Below are 18,970 nucleotides of genomic sequence, written 5' to 3'. Positions count from 1 at the left end.
TTTTTACCTAGTGCTTGGGTCAGGAGTTCCATGTTTCCGTTCACCACGGGAATTCAATAAGTCAGGACCTTTCACCCCTGGCTGGTGGACGGAACACAAAAGAACTACTCCGTTAACCGTACTTTTTTTGAAAAGTAACGCGTTACCGTTACGGTCGCCATTACTTTTGGTAGCCTAAAACTGAAACGAAGTGCAATGCGAGTTTTTACGCTTCTTAAGCGTTTAATAGATAACTATGACGTGCCACAAAAAAATATACCAGAGCACAAGTGGTCAAGGATGCAAAGGGTCAAGGATTTAAAGAATGCTTGGTTTTGACCTTTTTGTTTCTACAAAACATATTGACAAGAAGAATTTTTTTCATCTTTCTTTTCATGGTTTGAAAAGAGTTACCGTAAGGCAAATAAATATTTCCATTATTGTACGTATGCCGTACCACAACTTGTACTGTATTGTTTTCGTCATATTTTTCCCGCTCTCCTTTATATTCCTTCATCATACATTTTCCCCATTATTTCAACTTTGACATTGCCTTCCATTTAACTTAATAATTTTGCATTTATGTGGGCATCTTTCCCTGCTTCTTAACTTCTCTTGAGTCACTGGACATTAGTGCAACAGTGCAGAAAATATTGATTAGTCACTGCATTTGAGACGGAACTTAAATAAAATCAGGAAGGAAACCTTTTCACATCTATTCTTTCCCTCGTTTAAAAAAAGGATACGGGAGGGCTGAAAAACCTGTTCCGTTAACATTGCTTTTGTAGAATTGTAACGCATTGCCGGTAGTCTTACTGGAAAAGTAACGCGTTACTCAAGCCCTGATAAAAGATGATAATTTATTTCCAAAGTTTTAACTACTTCATGTCCGGACCAGTATTGATCTTAAGGGGGATTACGTGCCTCAAGGCTTTTTGAAACCTGAAAGTTGGGAGGCAAATGATATAAAGGTCAAAATAGATATGTATTCTAAACATTTGTTCCAAAGTATATCAGATCGTTGTATTGGTTGAGGTATCATGAATTTGATTACGTTGTAATATCGATTATACTTTTTTAAATCAACCCTCGGAAAACTGAGTTCTCAATCTAACAAGTGCTTGACAATTTTGCTCTGAATCAGGTCTTTTAGTCAGTCTGACGGGATTTGATCAAGGAGATGCGAACAATAAAGCACTGCAAATATAACAAGATTTGAAATCTAAATCATCTTCAATGTTGTAAAGAGCAATCACAAGTTTTGGTCCTGATCTTCTCCATTCAGGACACGGCAATTTCTATTAAGATTACCTAAAAGCTTCCAGTTTCCTCATTGTGCAGAGAAAAACGAAAAACTGAAGGAGAGAGAAAGAAACAAAAGTTGTCTCAACCTCACCCTCACACCCACAGAATGCCTTAAAGTTTAGAGCATTAAGTAACATTTCAATAAGAAACTGGAAAACATGCGAAATCAACTCACTAGAATTGAATATCAATTTGAAACAATGTACCAAATTGGACCCATAATGTTGGAGGTTTCAGCTCCAATTATCAGAGTCGAAACCATAACTTGTGTAGCTTGGCTCCGTATTTATATTTGTTTCATTTGCACTTTCCAAACAGCCCATCTGCCTCATTTTAGTTTATGAATTTAGGCTGATGTTTCTCAAGATTTTTGAACGGCACGATATTTTTAAAAGGAAGTGGAAAGGCGAGTCTTCTAATTGATTTTATGTACCTTCAACCACAGGCTTGTATAAATGACCGATCTTTTCAACTTTTCAGTCATCAAAGGCAAACAAATCTATTTCCTTTGGAGTAGCAATCAATAGGAAAGTTGAAAAGCAAGTTATGTTGAATAAGCTTCCTCCCCTTGCAACATGTGCAGATTGTGATGGCAATCATTGATGGCAAAATAACAAAGACGCGACCATTCAAAAATAACCATTGTCGATCATATTGTGACCAACAATTTGATCTCAGGCGAGCAACAGAGCTTCTTTTTGCGGGTACCCTCAAACAACATTGTACTGGCACCAATTTATCAGTAACCTTACACAGTGGTTAAAATACCCTATGAAGTTTTAAAGGCAATACCCAAACACATTTTGGCATTTTTCTAATGCGCAAACTCATAAGAAACAACTTCTGCTTTCTGCTTTATGGAATTCTAGCCCGCATAAAAAACTCACATGCTTAAACACAATAAAAGCAATAAAATTTTCAAAGCACTGATTATTAAACTTGGGAGTACATTCAGTTAGCTTTTACTTAGTGATCATCATACGATTTTTAATGCTTCTTAGTTATATCGGATTGGTTTCAAAATGGTTTTTCAACTGTTATTGACTTTGCATTTATTGTCAATTCTTTTGATTTATCGATTTATAACGTTGTTTTTTTTTACTTTTCAAGCTCATGCTTCGGGTTTAAATGCATATCTAAGTGCATATTTTCACAAGTTTTTATGCATATAATATGGCATAAAATGATTTTTTTCATGCATACTTTGGCCGTCTCTAGTGATCACCATCACTGTTCTCGTGCGTTCCGAGTTCATAACCACTACTTTGATTTCTGAAAGAGTAGTGAAAGACTTCGAGGTACCTCAGCCGAAATTCAAGGCCCTTACAACGAATTTAGTTTGACAAGAACTCAAATGCTAATCCGGGTTGGTGAGTAAGGAAGTCAGAGGATTATTAGTATTAGTATTTTTGCGGACTTTCCTACCGCTTCTATGATTTGAATCCCAGCACTTCAAGACGAGAAATTTATTCATTTATTTGACTTTTATTTGTATATATTATTTGATCGACCAACGAATTAAAGTTGGCTGATCTGGCTAACCCTTCGATATAAGGTTGGTCGGGAATTTTAGTCAAAAGCTTGTCCAAGTATAACTTAAATCCTGCTACTGGATCAACGCCTTCACACGCCCTACCAATATTTGAAGGCAGCAAAAACCTTTCGTACCTTCTCTGAGTACTGTACCATCCCAACCTTTCTAGCCTCTCCCAGTACGAGAGCTCTCTTATATCCTCAATGTTCCTAGTAAAGCATCTTTGGACTTGTTCGAGCTTTTGCAAACCTGCTGAACTAATTGGAGCCCAAATGGGAGAGGCATATTCAATCGACTTGTACAGAGTTAGCATCGTGACACCATCTCTGGACTTAAACGTGCGATATATCCAACCACATGTTTGAAAAGCTTTACCAACTTTCAACTGGATATGCTCATCGAACTTTCCATTATCTTGGAGGACTGCACCTAAATCCTTCATGGATGAGACTTGCTCAATGTCCTTACCTTCATCATCTAATAGTGGAGTGTCTAATGGCGTCGACCCAAAGGTCATTGAGCGAAATTTCATTCCATTCAGTGCCATATTACTCGCAGCAACCCAAGAGTAGCTTGGGTCTAGGACCTTTGCCAGACTACCGGTATTCTGACCATTCCTACCAACTTCCAATTTTGTACCATCAGTATAGGAAGAGATACTGACATTACTACTACCGTTGAGAAGAACACGAAGCATGAGTTATTGGCGCTGACCTTGCCACAGGTCTGTCCCAGATTTCAGTGTTTTTCTTGGAACACCGCAAAGGGGAAGTGCATTTTCAGGGCTTGCCTTTAGTGGATCGTTTGGGTCCAGTGGAAATGCTCATATGGGTGGATCAACTGGCGCTAATCACACCGTTGGAAGTTCAGACGGGATTGCGTGGGGATCCCGTTGTAGTTACACGTGGAACTTGGTTGGGTGGTTCGTGGAAAAGCGTCAAATGGCAAGGAGGGGTCTGTCCCTCGAATAGGCTCCACTCAAGTGCGGCCATCACTAGAATTCATGCTTAAAAAATATTTTGACCCTGAAAACTTTGGTTCTGAGTCAGGGGACCAACCTGGACCGGTTTGGTCCCATGAGGAAGGGTAGGCAATGAGGCCGATACGCGACGGCACAACCAAACTCTCAGATGAACCAGATTAGCAGGTCAGTTTGCCATGGAAAAGTTATTTAAGGCCAAAGAATGATGAAGAAGCAGCCAAGTGAAGATTTAGGTTCCTCCTGAAAAAGATGAAGAATAATCCCGAGGTCTACGAGGACTAAAGAAAAGCAATTTAAGCCTAGCACATAGCATGGGTATGCAAAACGAATTGACGAGGAAGAGGAGATCAATCACCCGAATCAGAGATGGTTACCTGACCATGGAGTTTACAAAACAACGAGTTCGAGAAAAGTGCGTGCGGTCTTGATTCCATGGCCTTTTCTCTCAAGGATTGCTTACACACGGGACCCGCTCTTCAAAACGATATTCCACCACTGCTCCTAGATTTTGAAGCCCTAACGGGCGATATCAAATCCATGTAGATTGGGACGACTTAGTCAATAGAGATGACCGGTCGTGGTGGTTCAAGTGAGTGGCTGCAGGAAGTGAACGAGATCAAGAAGATGGAGACTACGAGGCGTCTGAAACCAAACTGGGCTGAAAATGTTCAAATGCACGTATTTTGTGACGCCAGTGTTGAAGCTTAGCCTTCAAGTCAATTACATCAAGACGAAGGCCATGGTTTTCCATAAAGGTCGTCTGCCTCCCATCTCCCTCTATTTAAACAATAGTCCGATTGAAATCGTCAAATAAAATTATTAAATCGGTTTCATATTTCCTTCACCAACCATCTTGAATGGTCAGTAATCACGGCCTTGGCCAGGATCGAATATATTTGTAATATACTTCCCATCAAGAATCTTCCCCTTCCAATAGTTCTTCAACTCTTCCGGATCGACATCACTCCAATTTTCCTCTACGGCCTTCACCTTTGGCTCCCAAACTCCGCCCAATCCGCCCTCAAATCCACCGATGCTACCTTCACCAAGTTCCTCAAATGATACCTGTGCCTGCCCCAATATGCCAACAATGCATGGACGCATTTTCTATGCGAAATCGAGCCCCTCACCATCGGGCTGGCCAGGTTAGTGTCCAACAGTGTTGGGAACATGACCTTTCCGGAGGTGATGTCCGGACACAAGTTGTCCTTCCCGGTCAAGGACTTGCTAACACCTTATTGTCCTTGGCCCGACATCCCTTTGGAGTATTGGCGGTGACGCTCCTTTGTCTGTAACCAAGAATTTCATCATTTAACTTTACCTAAACTGTGTTTGCATGTACTGTCTGTCATTTCCCTGATTCTCTTTTTCCATGTGCACTGAACCAACTCTAGTCATCTCTGCTGTGATATCACTTTCTGGTCAACTATTTTGTCATTCTGAGAGCTTCATTCTTTTATTCTTGTAACAATTTTCGTTTATGATTTTATGCATACGGTTTCATACATTTTACAATCTGTAAAATCATTTTACAATAAAGGTAAATATTATTATGTTCGTTCGTTAGTTACCTCTCCAGCAATATCGTGCAATTAATGGAAGGGAAGAGGTAAAAAAAGGAAAAGGCAAGGCATACATACGTTCCGTCTTAACTAAGTTACTCGTCTTCTAGAGCAATTGATGAGCGAGTTACCAGAACATCGATTTCGAGTTTACCAGATTTCTGTGGACAGTTTTGGGCCCCTCTCGGTGTCAATATCAAGGAACAAGTCTGAGAAACGATGGGGGTTGATATTTGCCTGTTTAAATACCAGGGTTAGGGCAGTTCATTTGGAAGTTATACGAATGGGAGAAGAGGATCTAGGCGTTTCTGGGAGCATTCAGAATATTCGAAAACCTTCGTGGACGACCGCTATCCATCTATTCTGATAACGGCACTAATTTTGTGGCAGCCGAAAAAATACCCTCGGGAGGCAGATTGGATTAATTGGGAAGTTCCAACCTCCCGGTGCTCCCCAAGGGGTTGGAGTACATGACGCCTTAATAACCTTTGTGAAGAGAGCAATGATTTCCGTGTTAGACCGGAAGGACAAAAGCATGCGGTTTTTGCCGCCGGAGGAATTCAGGGTGACGTGGGCCGAAGTCACAGGTTGCCTTAGCTCAAGGCCCCTACCTTACGTTTCAAACTCTGTTGATGATTGTGCGGCTCTAATCCCGAACCATTTCCTGGTCCAACGTCCCAACAAGATCATCCCACACGGGCACTTGACTTCTCACAATACCCATAAACCACAGGCATCCCGAGGAGATTGGATTTGCGGAGAAGTTTGCCGGTTCCGGATCAACAAGCTCAGGAACGTGAATAGCTTGGAAAGTAGTTCTTCTGAATCTGCTCCGGAAAAACTCGGTTAGACATGTCGTGTGTTAGAAACGCTTTATCTAAAATGTTTTCGCTGAAGTTTAGACATCGACCAGTTAAGGTCGGAATTGGCGCAATACGTAGAGTTAGAGCAGTTTTGATAGAAACTCATCAGATCGATCCCGGTGATAGTCAAACATAATGAAATCCATTTCGTAGATCTGGATTAATTCATCAATGGCTCGTGGATGAACAGACGACCAGAACAACCTCTGATATTTCAAGTGGTCTTTGCGATGGGTCGGATTTTTTCTTAATTCTGGATGCATGAGATGCGCCAGACCAGACTTGAGTATAAAATAAGCCGTATCCTCCTGCAGTGTCTCCATTTTGGCATAAACGGTAAAGTTGAAAAGACAAAAGGGACACAACGTGCTTTGTGGAATCCAATGAGGATCTGGTTCTAATCTTCGACCACTCAAATTGTCTATCAGAAAAGCAACGAACTCTTGCGGACTGACATAGAGATCCTTGTCTGGTCGATCGGCCAACACCAAATTGGGCAACCGGTTCGGTTCCGATGTTCGATAGCTTCTGATCATCCACACGGAGAAATCCTTCCAACTGGATTGACCCAAGTTCACTAACTTCTGAGAATACACGGAGGCGATCCGTTCCAATGGATGGCGAGAGATCACGATTGAAGTCTGTCCCTCCATGGCCTTCAGAGGGTCTATTTTCATAGGAAAAGGCCATAAATTGACAACTAGTACTTGCAAGGCTTCAACCCAATGATCAATTGTTTTTTGAGAGACATTTGCTAGCTGGATGAAATGCATGCTCCATGTTGAACTGGCCACCTGAAACGAAACCAAAGGCACACACAGGTCATCATAAAGTGTGTAATCCTTCGTATTGACAAACGATCAAAACCTTTTTGAGCAATATAGTTTTCAAGCTACAAGGAATGAAAAATCCTTATTACAATTGAAAATGGAAAAGTTGGTACAGTTTGTTCTTTTTGAGTGCACAAATGTTGATTGAAACTCGCTTCTGGCGATATCTGGTAAACCCTTGAATATTTGATTAACTTAAATATAAGCCATGAAACCATCTATTGTCTTGGAGAAGTGGCTTTGTCCATAAAATATGTAAGAAGAATTGTGCCTTTGCTATAATCTTTCTGGTGGTTAGGTGACTGAATTAAAAATCCAAAAATATTCATCTATTGGTAAACGTATATGCTCGAATCAGTCAAAAATACAACAGAAATTCACACTTACCTTGGGAATCATGCAATAGGACACTTTATGTCTCTTGTCGTGCACCATTCTATCCTTGAAAATGTTCATAGAACCTGGTCGGTTGTCTTTGATCATCTTTCGAGACGTGTTATAATTTTGACATATGGACCAAATCCGCTCTCTGCTTTGAGCGTATTCGCGTTCCTTGTCCTTGAAGAACTGACTTTGTTCCTCTGAAGATAAATCGAACAGGTCTCTTTGGGCCCAAGGGATGAATTCTGGATGAAACGAGATTGCCTTGAAATCCTGAAAGCTAAAGTCAAGTCACATGCCTTATGCTTCATGCAACAAAACATGAAGTATGAGGTAATCTCACCTCATGTGTGTTCTATGAAAAATAAAGACACCTATGCTCAACATGAATGCTAAGGAAAAACCAAGTACTCGGAACACTCTCGAAAGCCTCATGTTGCTAAACCCTCAAAACGCGACAGGTTAACCAAATGATTGTTGGAAGGCTCTTGGTGGAGAAGACAGAAAGCGTCCGATTGTTGTGGAAAATATATCTTATCTCTCATTTACCACCCTCGATTGATAAGAGAATCTTACAGGGCGACCACCAATAAGCGGGACAACGTTTTCTTTATATATCATCAAATCTAAGAATCTTACAGCATTGTATGAACTGCAAATTTGACATATGTAGATGTTTAAAAAAAAAAATTTTTTTAATGCGTCCTCAATAGTCTCCCCTGACCCTCACAACAGCATCAGGTCTGCCATTAACTAAACGGCAAGATGGACGGATTATGTGAGGATCAAGGTTGGCCCAATCAGCCTCTAACCCTTGGTTGAGGGGACCGACACTGGAGGACGACTTGACCCCGACCTTCCTCTCACGAATGGTCTTTATGGAAAAGGCCATGACGCTAAGGTCTAAAGAGGAAGGGTGCCAAAAATGTTTCCCTTTAGCCGTGTGCCTTGGGACCATTTTGGTGGAAAAAGGATGGTAAATTGTGAATGAAAGAGACCTCTATTGCAATATTCGTTTATGTCAATACTGCAATTAATCATCGTAACGGCATAAATGTGATTGTACAACAATCTTAAAACATAGATAGTTCAGTAAGAGGTGTAGAGAAGACAATTAGAGGAACATGGAGGGGCTTGACTGGGAGTCTAACAAAAATACGTAATTGGAGACATTATTCCGTAGGGATGCCAAGCCAAGTACAAAAGTCATAAGACAATGAAATTACATTGCATTTTTTAAGGAAAGAAATAGAGAACAGTTTGAAGTTCCGGTGCCAATGTATATGGTATGTGTAAATTCTTTTTGCCCACAACTTCAAAGTATGTGGTACCGAATCAATTATTATTAATATCGTCTCCTTAAGCAAATGTTGACCGCTCATTCTTTTGGAACTCTATAACATTGATCAATTATTATCACCTCTGCATGAAACTTGGAACAATATTAGTTTGATTTACAATCTTCAAATCGGCTGGTAGGTCATTCTGCGAATTTTGTAAAAAAAGGGATAACCTTTTGGACAGTGGTTTGCTTTTACAAACTCATTCTGTGGCCGTATTTGGTCTCCGGCAAATTCAAAGTGCCATGTAATCTCATGATAAGAATAATTTCATGTGCTAATCATGACTAAAGATTCGGAAACGAAATCACGAGACTCTCCATGGTGCCTGATGTTGAAATAGTTGCTACAAGTACCTAATGGTTGATGAAACCTCAAAATGCTTTCGACAAACTTTGGGCATCTTTTTAAGTTTCTTGACCATTTTTTGCAGACTTCCTTACCGCTACTGGGATTGGAATCCCAGCACTTCAAGATGAGAAAAAGGATTCATTTTACTTGATCATTTCAATGATCAGGCATTTTGATCAAAAATTTGTCCAAGTCTGACTTGAAAGATGCAACTGGATCAACAAGGCCTACGTATTCCCTACGAATATCAGAGGGAAGCAAATTAAACAATGAAGGAGCCCCAGAAAGAAGAGAAGTGGACTTCATTGTTTTAACTAGTCTTGATTCTCGAGGACTTGAAGGTGCTCTCAAAACGCACATTAAGCCTTTACGGTCACTACAATTGACCCTAAATCCTGCGTGGTGACAAAGCTCATGAATGCTTTAGAAGACTTGCGGTATCAGATACCTTTCGTACCTTCTCTGAACACTGTACAGTCCCAACTTTTTTAGCCTCTGCCAATACGAGAGCTCTTTCATTCCTGTGATGTTCCTAGTGAAACATCTTTGGACTTGTTCGACCTTTTGCAAACCTGCTGAACTCATTGGAGCCCAAATGGGTGAAGCATATTCAAGATGTGGCTGGACTTCCCGTTCTTAATCTGTTCTCCAATTTCGTTTACAACGCCATTTGCATCTAACTTTGAGTGAATGAAGCACCGGGAACCAAAATAAATATTGTAGTATAAGAAATACTACAGAAATACAAAGTAGTACTAAGGACAAAGAAGACAATAATTTGAGAGCAAGCAATTATTTTCAGATGAATTCAATCAAGCAATAGACACTGCACATACGGTAAAATTGACCCCCTTTCCATTAAGGTTTCCTCCATATTTGAAGAACTCAATCCGAGGATTGTCAAAGGCCTCCAACACTTTAGAGCTAGAGACTCTACTACAAAACGTCAAATCGTCCGCACTTCCACTTTTGTTCTCGGGATCATTGTCCGTTTGAATATTGTGAAACCCTTGGAAGGTCATGTTGCCATTGTCGCAATTATCTTGAGTGTGGAGCTCAAAGAAATCAGGACTTATTTTAGCCCGAATCTTGGTGTCATTCGAATGCTGGAAAGATATGAGAATTTCAAACTCTGAACGACACGCTAGTGCTAACTGAAATTCGTCAAATCAAACATCACCCTTTATCTATTATACTGTACCTACAGCTTCAGATTGGTTTGCCCACTCGACAAGGTAGAATAGGGAATATAAAGTGATTCAGTATAGCTATCTATCTTAAGTGTGCATTTTTAGAGGTAATTATTTGCTCTTCTTTTGAATGTGTGCTTCGGAAGCATTCTATTATGCTTGGGCAAAATCAATGTGAAGTGGCAATGTTTTATATTTATTGAAATGATTAAATGTCTGATTTTCGAACTTTCCCACATAATCATTAGAATGTAGGTTTGAAACGTTTTCGCACCAAAAAATTCACATAATTTGATGTTTTTTCTGAGCAAAACTTTTCCGGGACATTTTGTTACAATGATACATTTTGATCAAGCGAATTTGAAGTTAAGAATTACGACAAAATGAACGAAAATCAGTATTTCACGTTTCAGTGTTCCAAGTAGCTTATTGTATCCCAACATAGGAAAAAGTTTTTACTTTGTTCTAAATGCCTTTACCAATTTCGTCACTTTAGGCGTTATTCTTGTCGCATAAAAATGATATTTTATGGCTTAAAACATCACTTTCAAATCCACCCTCAACTTTCAGTGCATAATAATATCACAAGGTGCTCGCTCACACTCGAGCTTTCCTTCCAAGTTGACTTGGAAAATTTTGCCGTTGTCTTACCCAAAATTGATGAGCACAGTTGTGGACAATATTTGTGTTGATGGGAAAGGCATCGGCCCCTCTGAGGCCTTCAATCAGAGCGCACTGATTCAACTCTAAGGTATATTCCAGAACCATGCCGCTTTCTACAAAATTCCAATTTGGGCACGAATGTTCAAAATCGACCGTAATATACTGGTAGTCTGGCTCCGGGATGTACAATAGATAGACCAAAGACCCAGAGTTGTGTTCTGTTTCTTCCAGCAATGTCTCGTCGTAAACAATGCACTCTTGGTTGTCGTTGTAATTTGTGGCAAATTTCTTTAGACCTCTTGTCATCAAAGCGCAAGCCAGTGCAGATCTACGTGTATAATAATGGTTTAAGAAATGATTTTTTATCATTAGGTGAAAAGGGTTCTTATTCTAATGGAAAGTTGCAAATCAACATAGACGGGATTGTTTTGTTCTGTTGTGATGTGACGTTCAACGTGATGTTTAAAAGCACGACAAGGGTCTCAGTTGGGGTCATGTTCCAGACGAATGTATCATTTCAAATTTGATCTATTGGGCGGATTTGGTGTATACGTATTTTATATTATATATATTCTGTCCTTAAATATATTTGTATTTAAATGGATATTTCAACAGATTGAAACGTAACAACAAAATAAATTTGTGATTAATTCCTTGCCATTCTGAAAATAAAACTAAGATTGCAATATTTGGTTACTGTGAAGTGTCCATTTAAAAGTTTATAAAGATATCTTACCTTTTAAACTGGGTGTTTCTCAACCTTACGGCCCTGGCACCACCCAATCCAAGTTCAAGAATTTGTTAATTTTGTTGTAGTTTCAATGCAATATGCATGTGAAACAATTTCCTATCCTTACCGTACGTTAAGAAAGGTTTTCACCAATGCCAAATCAAGGCTGTTTTGCTCCACATAAATGGACTTCAAATGGAACTTTTTTTGTTCAATCATGTGGACATCCTGTCCTATTAAAAAGAACAGGAACAACCTAATATTGATCCACATGATCCCTCGATGAGCGTCGGTGGTGAACTAGATGTTTTCCGGTTTTGTGCATGAGTTTTATTCACCAATTGGAGGGACGGTATGGCTTTGCATTTGTACCTAAGGTTATGTGTGCAAAATCAAATCAAGACATGACCCCCTGACATTTGGAACCGATTTGTGGGACACAAAGACCTCTTATAAGCGTATCTTTGGACTAAGAATGGTTCATGAATGCACTCTAGTAAGCGATCAAGTGAAGCATATAGACCAGTGAAGTAAAAGTAAAGCAGAGAAAAATCCGCATTGACGATGTGATCTTGGGTTTTACTATTATTTTTTTGTAAAGGAAATGAATATGTATAGTGTTCTGAGATCTGGATGGGATTGGCTTTCCTCCCAACTATTTCCTTAGTTGTAAGTGAAAGCTGGGTCGACGTTGATATTGACGATGGACACAGGAATGGTTCCATATTCGCTTAGTATATTGGTGACTGTCAGGCAATTGAGAATGCTTTACAACAGAAAATTACTTGTGGGATGTAAATAACGAAGAGGGGCCTTGCCAAACAATGGGAGACCGGATAAAGAATAGAATTATGAATCAAAATGCACTCGACTATTCAAAGGAAGAAAATGGAGATGAATGTTTTTCGTTGAATTTCCTGATTTGTTTTCGTTCTGTTTTCAACATCTGAAGATGCTAAATAAAGAAAGATCAACAAAGCTCAGCTGATTATCCTTCTCTCTGATTAGACGACTTTTCTCTCTGGTCCTTTATTCTTATTGGTGGAATTATTTATCATGCTTGGATGGTTTAAAAAACTTGGAAAATAAATGTTGAGAAAATTTAGGAACCCTGGTTAGACACTCCAGCGTGAGATTTATTTTGATCTTCAAATTTGACTCTGAACGGAGACTCGAACATGTCAAAATAAGTCCCACCCTGGAGTATCTCCTCAGGGTTCCTAGTTTTACGTTACATTTATGTACCAAGTTTTTTCGAGTCATCCAACCTTTATGAAGAATTATAAAGACTTCTATCACGTTTCCACGAATGAGCACTTGACGTACGAATGTTTTGAACCTTTCAACTTTAACGTGTATTGTGTTTTTTATTTTCCTGAACTATATAAAACGGCAGCCCTCGAAAACCCTCCACCAATAAGAATACAGGACCCGAGAGAAAAATCTTCCAATCATAGAGGAAGTAAGGCCTAGAGAGTACATTTGGAGCTAGCTAGGCAGACTCCTTTTCAGAGCTGAAGAGCGGCAGATCAAAGGCTCTAAGGCTATGGTATCTGAGTTTTAATTGTCTGGAGTTGCATTGTCCACCAGTTACCGATTCAGTTGCAGTAAAAACCACAACAAACTCGATTTTTACTCTTTTATGTTACTTATTCGATGATCTAATTCCCCAAGCACCAGAAGCGGCAATTTTAAATGGCAGAACACTCACCCCCTCCCTCTCCCCTCCCCCATCGACCATTGTAGAGCGCTTGGCATGTGTGTTTATGACTAAATAAATTTTTCTTCTTCCGGTACGAGCAGGAAAAATTCTGCAATTGGCAAAAAAACTTTTCTTTGACGTTTCTCCAGCGCTTTGTTTGTCAATTACAGCCATTGCCGTTCTCACCAGTCCGTCCTCACTAATATTGACGCTCTGCACCCGGGACAATGGTCATTGTTTTCCTTTGGGCACAATATCGTCGATGTGGATTGACCTCCTGGGCTTCATCCACTTCCTTCTTTCTTCAAGTTCGCCAAGGAACTCTGTCGCCAATGTGCTCAAAATTATTCTGCCATGGTCTGGACTCTCCGCTGATGTCCCTTCCAATAAGCAAAGATATCTTCCATGGAAAATGTATCTTGGGCGGCTGGGTGAGGGCTATCTTTCATGGAAAGAAACATGGCGTGGTACAAGGGTGAAGGATCACTAGGATCCGAAGAGACTTCCTATAACGGTGGTCCATTCACGATGGGGGTAGATTACAAGATGAGAGTGAACAGTTTATCGTGGGACAAAACATGGGTGCCCAAGGAGACAAGCAAACCCTCCAATACTCTACAAATGAAAGCGATTTTTCTCTCCCACGCAACTCCAAAGTGAGATGCATCAGGAGGGTTCAATTCCTTTTCTTCAAGGCATCACGATTTTTTTTTGCAAATTGGGAGCCTCTTCGTCTTGTCTCAATGATCCTATAATGTTTGTGCCGTGATCACTTCTACGGGTTTTATATGCACTCTTATATGTTTCTTCCCTCCTAGGAGCACAAAAACTCAGAACCGCGAAACCATGGGGATGAGGGCAGCCAGGCCTTGTGAACTATGAACCCGTGATGCGATAACAGCTCACGATGTTCAAAAAAAAACTTATCAAGTTTCCAGGGAAACTCCCAAACACCTCCCGGCATTTTTCTACCTCAAAAACGTCATGGTAACAACTTTGATTTCATTGCTTTATGGAATTCTAGTCCACTTAAAAAACCTTACATACCTAAATGCATTATAAAAACTAAAATTTTCAAAAACCTACTTAACGTAAATTCACTATCCACCCAGTGGAGACCCAGACATTGGTAACACAAATTTTCTATTTTCACTAGTTGACGCCTGTCCTTAATGTTCATTTGATCAAATGAGTGGAATCAAACAGTCCGATGTTTGGTGGATGATACATGGACTTCTCATTTTCACTTATTTTAGCTAAATTGTGGAACAGAATTACCATTTCATATGTTATCAAATATAGTACATTGGTTGAGGTGTTATCAAGAGGCAGGAACTTTACGGTCACACTGTAACGCTTTGAAGAGATGATTTAAGTTCAAAGAATATAATGGAACTCCCAAAATTAATCGAAGGGCTGTTATTGCTAAGGTACAAAACCAAGCAGACGGCAATAATAAACAAAAGTTTGCTTAAAACTTGACAAAATTTCAATTGTGTTACTGAGTTAACGGGACAAATAGTACTGAAAGTTATGAATTGGTGGACCCTAAACTAACTAGTATTGAATAAACCACTCATGGAGTCACTGTTCTTAGGGCCACCATAAGTTAAACTCCTTATCAAGAAGATAATGTTTTCTCAATAGGGGACAACGATGTGTTTTCGTGGAAAGTAACTGCACAAGACATTTTGAAGGATACCCCTGCAGAGCATTAAAACTGATCAGACATCAACCTTGTTCTCTAAGTTGTCTGGTTTTGGAACAAACGGCATGGACTGGCGTTTTTGCAGTAACCGAATTTAGAGTGTAGGGGAAAAGTTAAAGACCTTATGAAACAAAGTTTACTCTTGAGTAGGAATGGTGGATCATTGATTGCTTTCGGAGAGCCATTTGCAAACTTGCAATGTCATCAATATTTGATCAATTTTCACGTCCAACACAAAAAAACTGTCTGAGCAAAAAATAAAAAAAAACAAATTGGAGCAAACAAATTTGGGTTCATTGGCTCAAACAAGAGGGCTCTAGCTCAAACTCTTAATGTGAGAACAGAAACTTCAGCTTTTAAAGTTGACTTTGAGTGGCTGTTTTTTTATCTTCTTCCACATTGACAATGAACGCGTACGGGACATCATGCTATTACATCTACAAGCTCACAGTTCATTGTTCGTAATAAGGGCTCAATCAAAATTTCAAACTTTGAGCCTGCAGAACTTTGAGGAAGAACTAAATTTTGTCCAATTTTCTAAGCTTGGTCACTTGAGATGGGGGAAAATTGGAATCGCATGTTTTGCATATTTAAAGCAATAATTGGCCAATCTGCATGCTTTTGCATAATTTCCCATTTAACAATTTTCTTTGCACATTTTAAATCTTTTGGGTGGCATGGTGCGTTAAAGCAACCAAAAGATAGACACTACATATTCTTGGGAAATCATTGGCATACCTTTCAAAACTGAAGAGGTACAAAAAAAACAGATTACCAGTCACATCTAATTAAAACTGAATTGTAAAAATCAAGGAAAAAAAACAGTAAATTATCTTAACAAGAAACAATTATGCACCAAAAGTTCAAGTGATCCCATAACAAATGGTGGTGACAAGCTCTAATATTCGTAGGGAATACGTAGGCCTTGTTGATCCGGTAGCATCTTTCAAGTCAGACTTGGACAAATTTCTAGATAGCATTCATGATCAATCCTACATTCAAGGACTAGCTCGGTCTGCCAACTCAAATTCCTTGGTAGACCAAATATCATATAAAAATTGAAAGGTAATAAATAGACAAATTATAACCCATAATTTCAATAGTACTGGGGATTACATTACCTGTAGCGGTTAGATAAGCCCGTGAAAAAATAAACCAAAAAAAAAGAAAACAAATCTAACCACTATGGATCAGGGCAAGTTTCCCTCTGCTCTGAAGGTAGCTCATGTTGTTCCATTTTTCAAACGGGGAAATACATGTAAGTCGCTTCCCAATAACTATTGGCCGGTATCTCTCACTTCGATTAGTGCAAAGGTGTTTGAGAAGATCATGACGTTCAAACTTGTTGAATTTCTTGATATTCATGAAGTCCTTCCTCCAAACCAGCATGAGGTCCGGGCAAGTTTCCCTCTGCTCTGAAGGTAGCTCATGTTGTTCCATTTTTCAAACGGGGAAATACATGTAAGTCGCTTCCCAATAACTATAGGCCGGTATCTCTCACTTCGATTAGTGCAAAGGTGTTTGAGAAGATCATGACGTTCAAACTTGTTGAATTTCTTGATATTCATGAAGTCCTTCCTCCAAACCAGCATGAGGTCCGAGCACATTTTAGCACTGTTACCCTACTGATTGAGCATTTAGAGCAGGTCATTGAACATGGCCTCCAGCAGCGCGTGCAGCAACCATTCAGGCCCCAGGCGGGCTCTGTGGAATTCATCATTTGCGGGCACATTGGAGCGGCCATCAGGTAGCCGCGTGCGTAAATGTCGGCCAAAAAAACCGAACGCCGGGCTGAAGCCATCAGCACGCGGAGTGACATGCCAAGCCAACAGACTCTCCTGGAACGTCCTACTTGTGATTGATGCGCCCAATTTCTTCAGAAGAAATTTTATGTTTTTAACGGCTGCCTCAGCCAGGCCATTACTTCGCGGGTTGTAGGGCGAAGAGGTCTCATGTATGATTCCAAGCTCCTCACAGAAGGCCGTAAACAGGCCCTGAAATTGCGGTCCGTTATCCGATTTCAAGTGCTTGGGGAGTCCCACATTGCTGAACAAATTCATCAGAGTATTGCATACGGTTGTTGTGGTTGTTGAGGTCAAACGGGCAACAAAGGGAAACCCGCTGCAGCAGTCAACCATGATGAGGAAAAATAATCCAACCCGCTCCATTGGTGACATAGCAGTGGTGGTTTGGATGGGTTCGTGGGGCTGGGCTGGAAGAGCTTTGAGACAAGCCTTGCTTGCTGCAATCCGCTGGCGAATGTCATTCGCCATGCCTGGCCAGAAAAATAGTTGTCTTGTGTGTTCGGTCGTTTTGACGACGCCTGAATGGGACAAATGGAGAAGATCCACAATGGCCCGCCGGGCGGTGCGGGGAATGAACAGGCAATTGCCCTTGCGAACTATGCCCTCCTCCACGCCGATCTCAACAAATCTGACGGAAATGCGCGAGAGCAGGGTCATCAAGGGTTCCTTGAGCTGCACAATCCCTCAGATTGCGATACTCCTCGTCAATATCATTGAAAATGACAGCCATAGCCGGATTGTGGGCGTCAATCCTCTTGATTGCCGTCTCGACTGACTCATTGGGTGGGAAGAATGGAGATCGACTCAGAGCGTCTGCAATCAAGTGATCCTTGCCAGCAGCCTATTCAACAATGAAGCTGTACATGACAAGGCATTCCCGGATACGTTGCAGCCTGTCATTGTCTATAATGATGTGCTTTTTTTCAAAGACGCCAACTAGGGGCCTGTGGTCGGTAATGACGTGGAACATGGAGCGGCCTTGGAGAAAGAAATCGCACTTGATGATTGCTAGCAGTATCGCAGTTGCCTCAAGCTCAATTGTTGCGTAATTGCGCATGGCTAGAGTTAAGGAGCAAGACCCGCACTGAATAAGTCTTGGTCGACCATTATTCTCTCGTTGGATGAGAGCATATCCCAAGCCGTGAAGGCAAGAGGCATCCGTCAGCAATTCTGTTCTCAGCATCAGGTCAAACGGTTTGACTATGCCGCTTGAACAGAGTAATCTCCAAGCTTGGTCAAATTCAGCCTGATGTTCTGGCAACCAAAGAAAGGTATTGCCCTTACAAAGGAGTTGGCGCATGTTGACCGTTGTGTGAGCAAGGTCCGGCATGAAGGCACCCAGCTGGTTTGCCAAACCAAGGAAAGATCGCAATTCAGTGATATTCTTCGGAACAGGGAGCTCTCTGATAGATTGCAATTTTGCCGGATTGGGACTGACTCCATCAGCACTGACAATGAAACCGGCAAATTTGAGCTTGCTTTCCATCTCCATCTTTTCCAAAGAGAGCTTAATCCCATTGGCACGGCAACGTTGAAGAACCAACTCATAACGCTGAAGGGTTATCTCCTGTGTTGGCCCTTGCACGAGCATATCATCAACTATTTTCATGAGCCATGGGAGGCCAGCCATAGCTCTATCCGTACGCATACAGAATTCGTCGCCACTCGAGCATAATCCCATGGGAGCAACAGTGTAGCGATATTTTCCAAATGGGAGGAGAAAAGTCGTAAGGAAGGAATATTCCTCATCAAGTGGAACCTGGAAATATCCATGAATGGCATCCAACTTGATGAAGAAACGGGAGTCCTTGTTCACCTGACGGGTGAGATCTTGGGCAGAGAAGAAGGGGTGAACGGGTCGGTGAATGGCTTTGTTCAAAGTACGGTAGTCAGTGACTAATCGCACTTTCTTCCCGCCAGGTTTAGGCACAAAGTGAGCTGGAGAGCACCAAGTGGTTGGTTCATCAACCTTAACAATCATGCCCACCCCAATGAGTTCGTTCAGGAGAACATTGGCCTGCTCAGAGAGATGTGGTTGTACTGGT

General features: G+C 40.8%; 2 protein-coding genes across 3 annotated transcripts; both read right to left on the bottom strand.

Moving 5' to 3' along the window:
• Nucleotides 1-6,220: 6,220 nt before the first annotated feature.
• On the bottom strand, nucleotides 6,221-7,993 carry LOC131882564 (carbohydrate sulfotransferase 13-like). The gene is made up of 3 exons (XM_059229755.1): nucleotides 7,780-7,993; nucleotides 7,443-7,716; nucleotides 6,221-7,019 (listed from the first exon to the last, which is right to left on the bottom strand). The coding sequence occupies exons 1-3, from the start codon at nucleotides 7,869-7,871 to the stop codon at nucleotides 6,306-6,308; spliced, it is 1,080 nt and encodes a 359-aa protein (XP_059085738.1). The 5' UTR covers nucleotides 7,872-7,993; the 3' UTR covers nucleotides 6,221-6,305.
• A 1,844-nt stretch (nucleotides 7,994-9,837) lies between these two features.
• LOC131882071 (uncharacterized) lies at nucleotides 9,838-12,548 on the bottom strand. Of its 2 annotated transcripts, XM_059229107.1 has the most exons (4): nucleotides 11,838-12,548; nucleotides 11,717-11,749; nucleotides 10,969-11,308; nucleotides 9,838-10,233 (listed from the first exon to the last, which is right to left on the bottom strand). In XM_059229107.1, the coding sequence occupies exons 1-4, from the start codon at nucleotides 11,981-11,983 to the stop codon at nucleotides 9,940-9,942; spliced, it is 813 nt and encodes a 270-aa protein (XP_059085090.1). In that variant the 5' UTR covers nucleotides 11,984-12,548; the 3' UTR covers nucleotides 9,838-9,939. The 2 variants fall into 2 exon arrangements, with proteins under 2 accessions (XP_059085090.1, XP_059085091.1); XM_059229108.1 differs by lacking the exon at nucleotides 11,717-11,749 and having other exon boundaries at nucleotides 9,886-10,233; nucleotides 11,838-12,542.
• Between the last annotated feature and the right edge of the window lie 6,422 nt (nucleotides 12,549-18,970).

Source organism: Tigriopus californicus, chromosome 6 (genome assembly GCF_007210705.1).
Source record: "Tigriopus californicus strain San Diego chromosome 6, Tcal_SD_v2.1, whole genome shotgun sequence".
Classification (NCBI taxonomy): domain Eukaryota; kingdom Metazoa; phylum Arthropoda; class Copepoda; order Harpacticoida; family Harpacticidae; genus Tigriopus; species Tigriopus californicus.
Note: the sequence above shows the minus strand (reverse complement) of the source record. Positions and strands in the feature narration are given on the sequence as shown.

Excerpts from the sequence above, each read along its gene's own strand:
- LOC131882564 (XM_059229755.1), bottom strand. The coding sequence starts at position 7,871 with ATGAGGCTTTCGAGAGTGTTCCGAGTACTTGGTTTTTCCTTAGCATTC. Across the intron at positions 7,717-7,779 it reads TTTCATAGAACACACATGAG|CTTTCAGGATTTCAAGGCAA; the intron begins GTGAGATTACCT and ends ACTTGACTTTAG. Across the intron at positions 7,020-7,442 it reads CCTATTGCATGATTCCCAAG|GTGGCCAGTTCAACATGGAG; the intron begins GTAAGTGTGAAT and ends GTTTCGTTTCAG.
- LOC131882071 (XM_059229107.1), bottom strand. The coding sequence starts at position 11,983 with ATGTGGATCAATATTAGGTTGTTCCTGTTCTTTTTAATAGGACAGGAT. Across the intron at positions 11,309-11,716 it reads AGAAACACCCAGTTTAAAAG|ATCTGCACTGGCTTGCGCTT; the intron begins GTAAGATATCTT and ends TTATACACGTAG. Across the intron at positions 10,234-10,968 it reads ACTGTGCTCATCAATTTTGG|CATTCGAATGACACCAAGAT; the intron begins GTAAGACAACGG and ends ATATCTTTCCAG.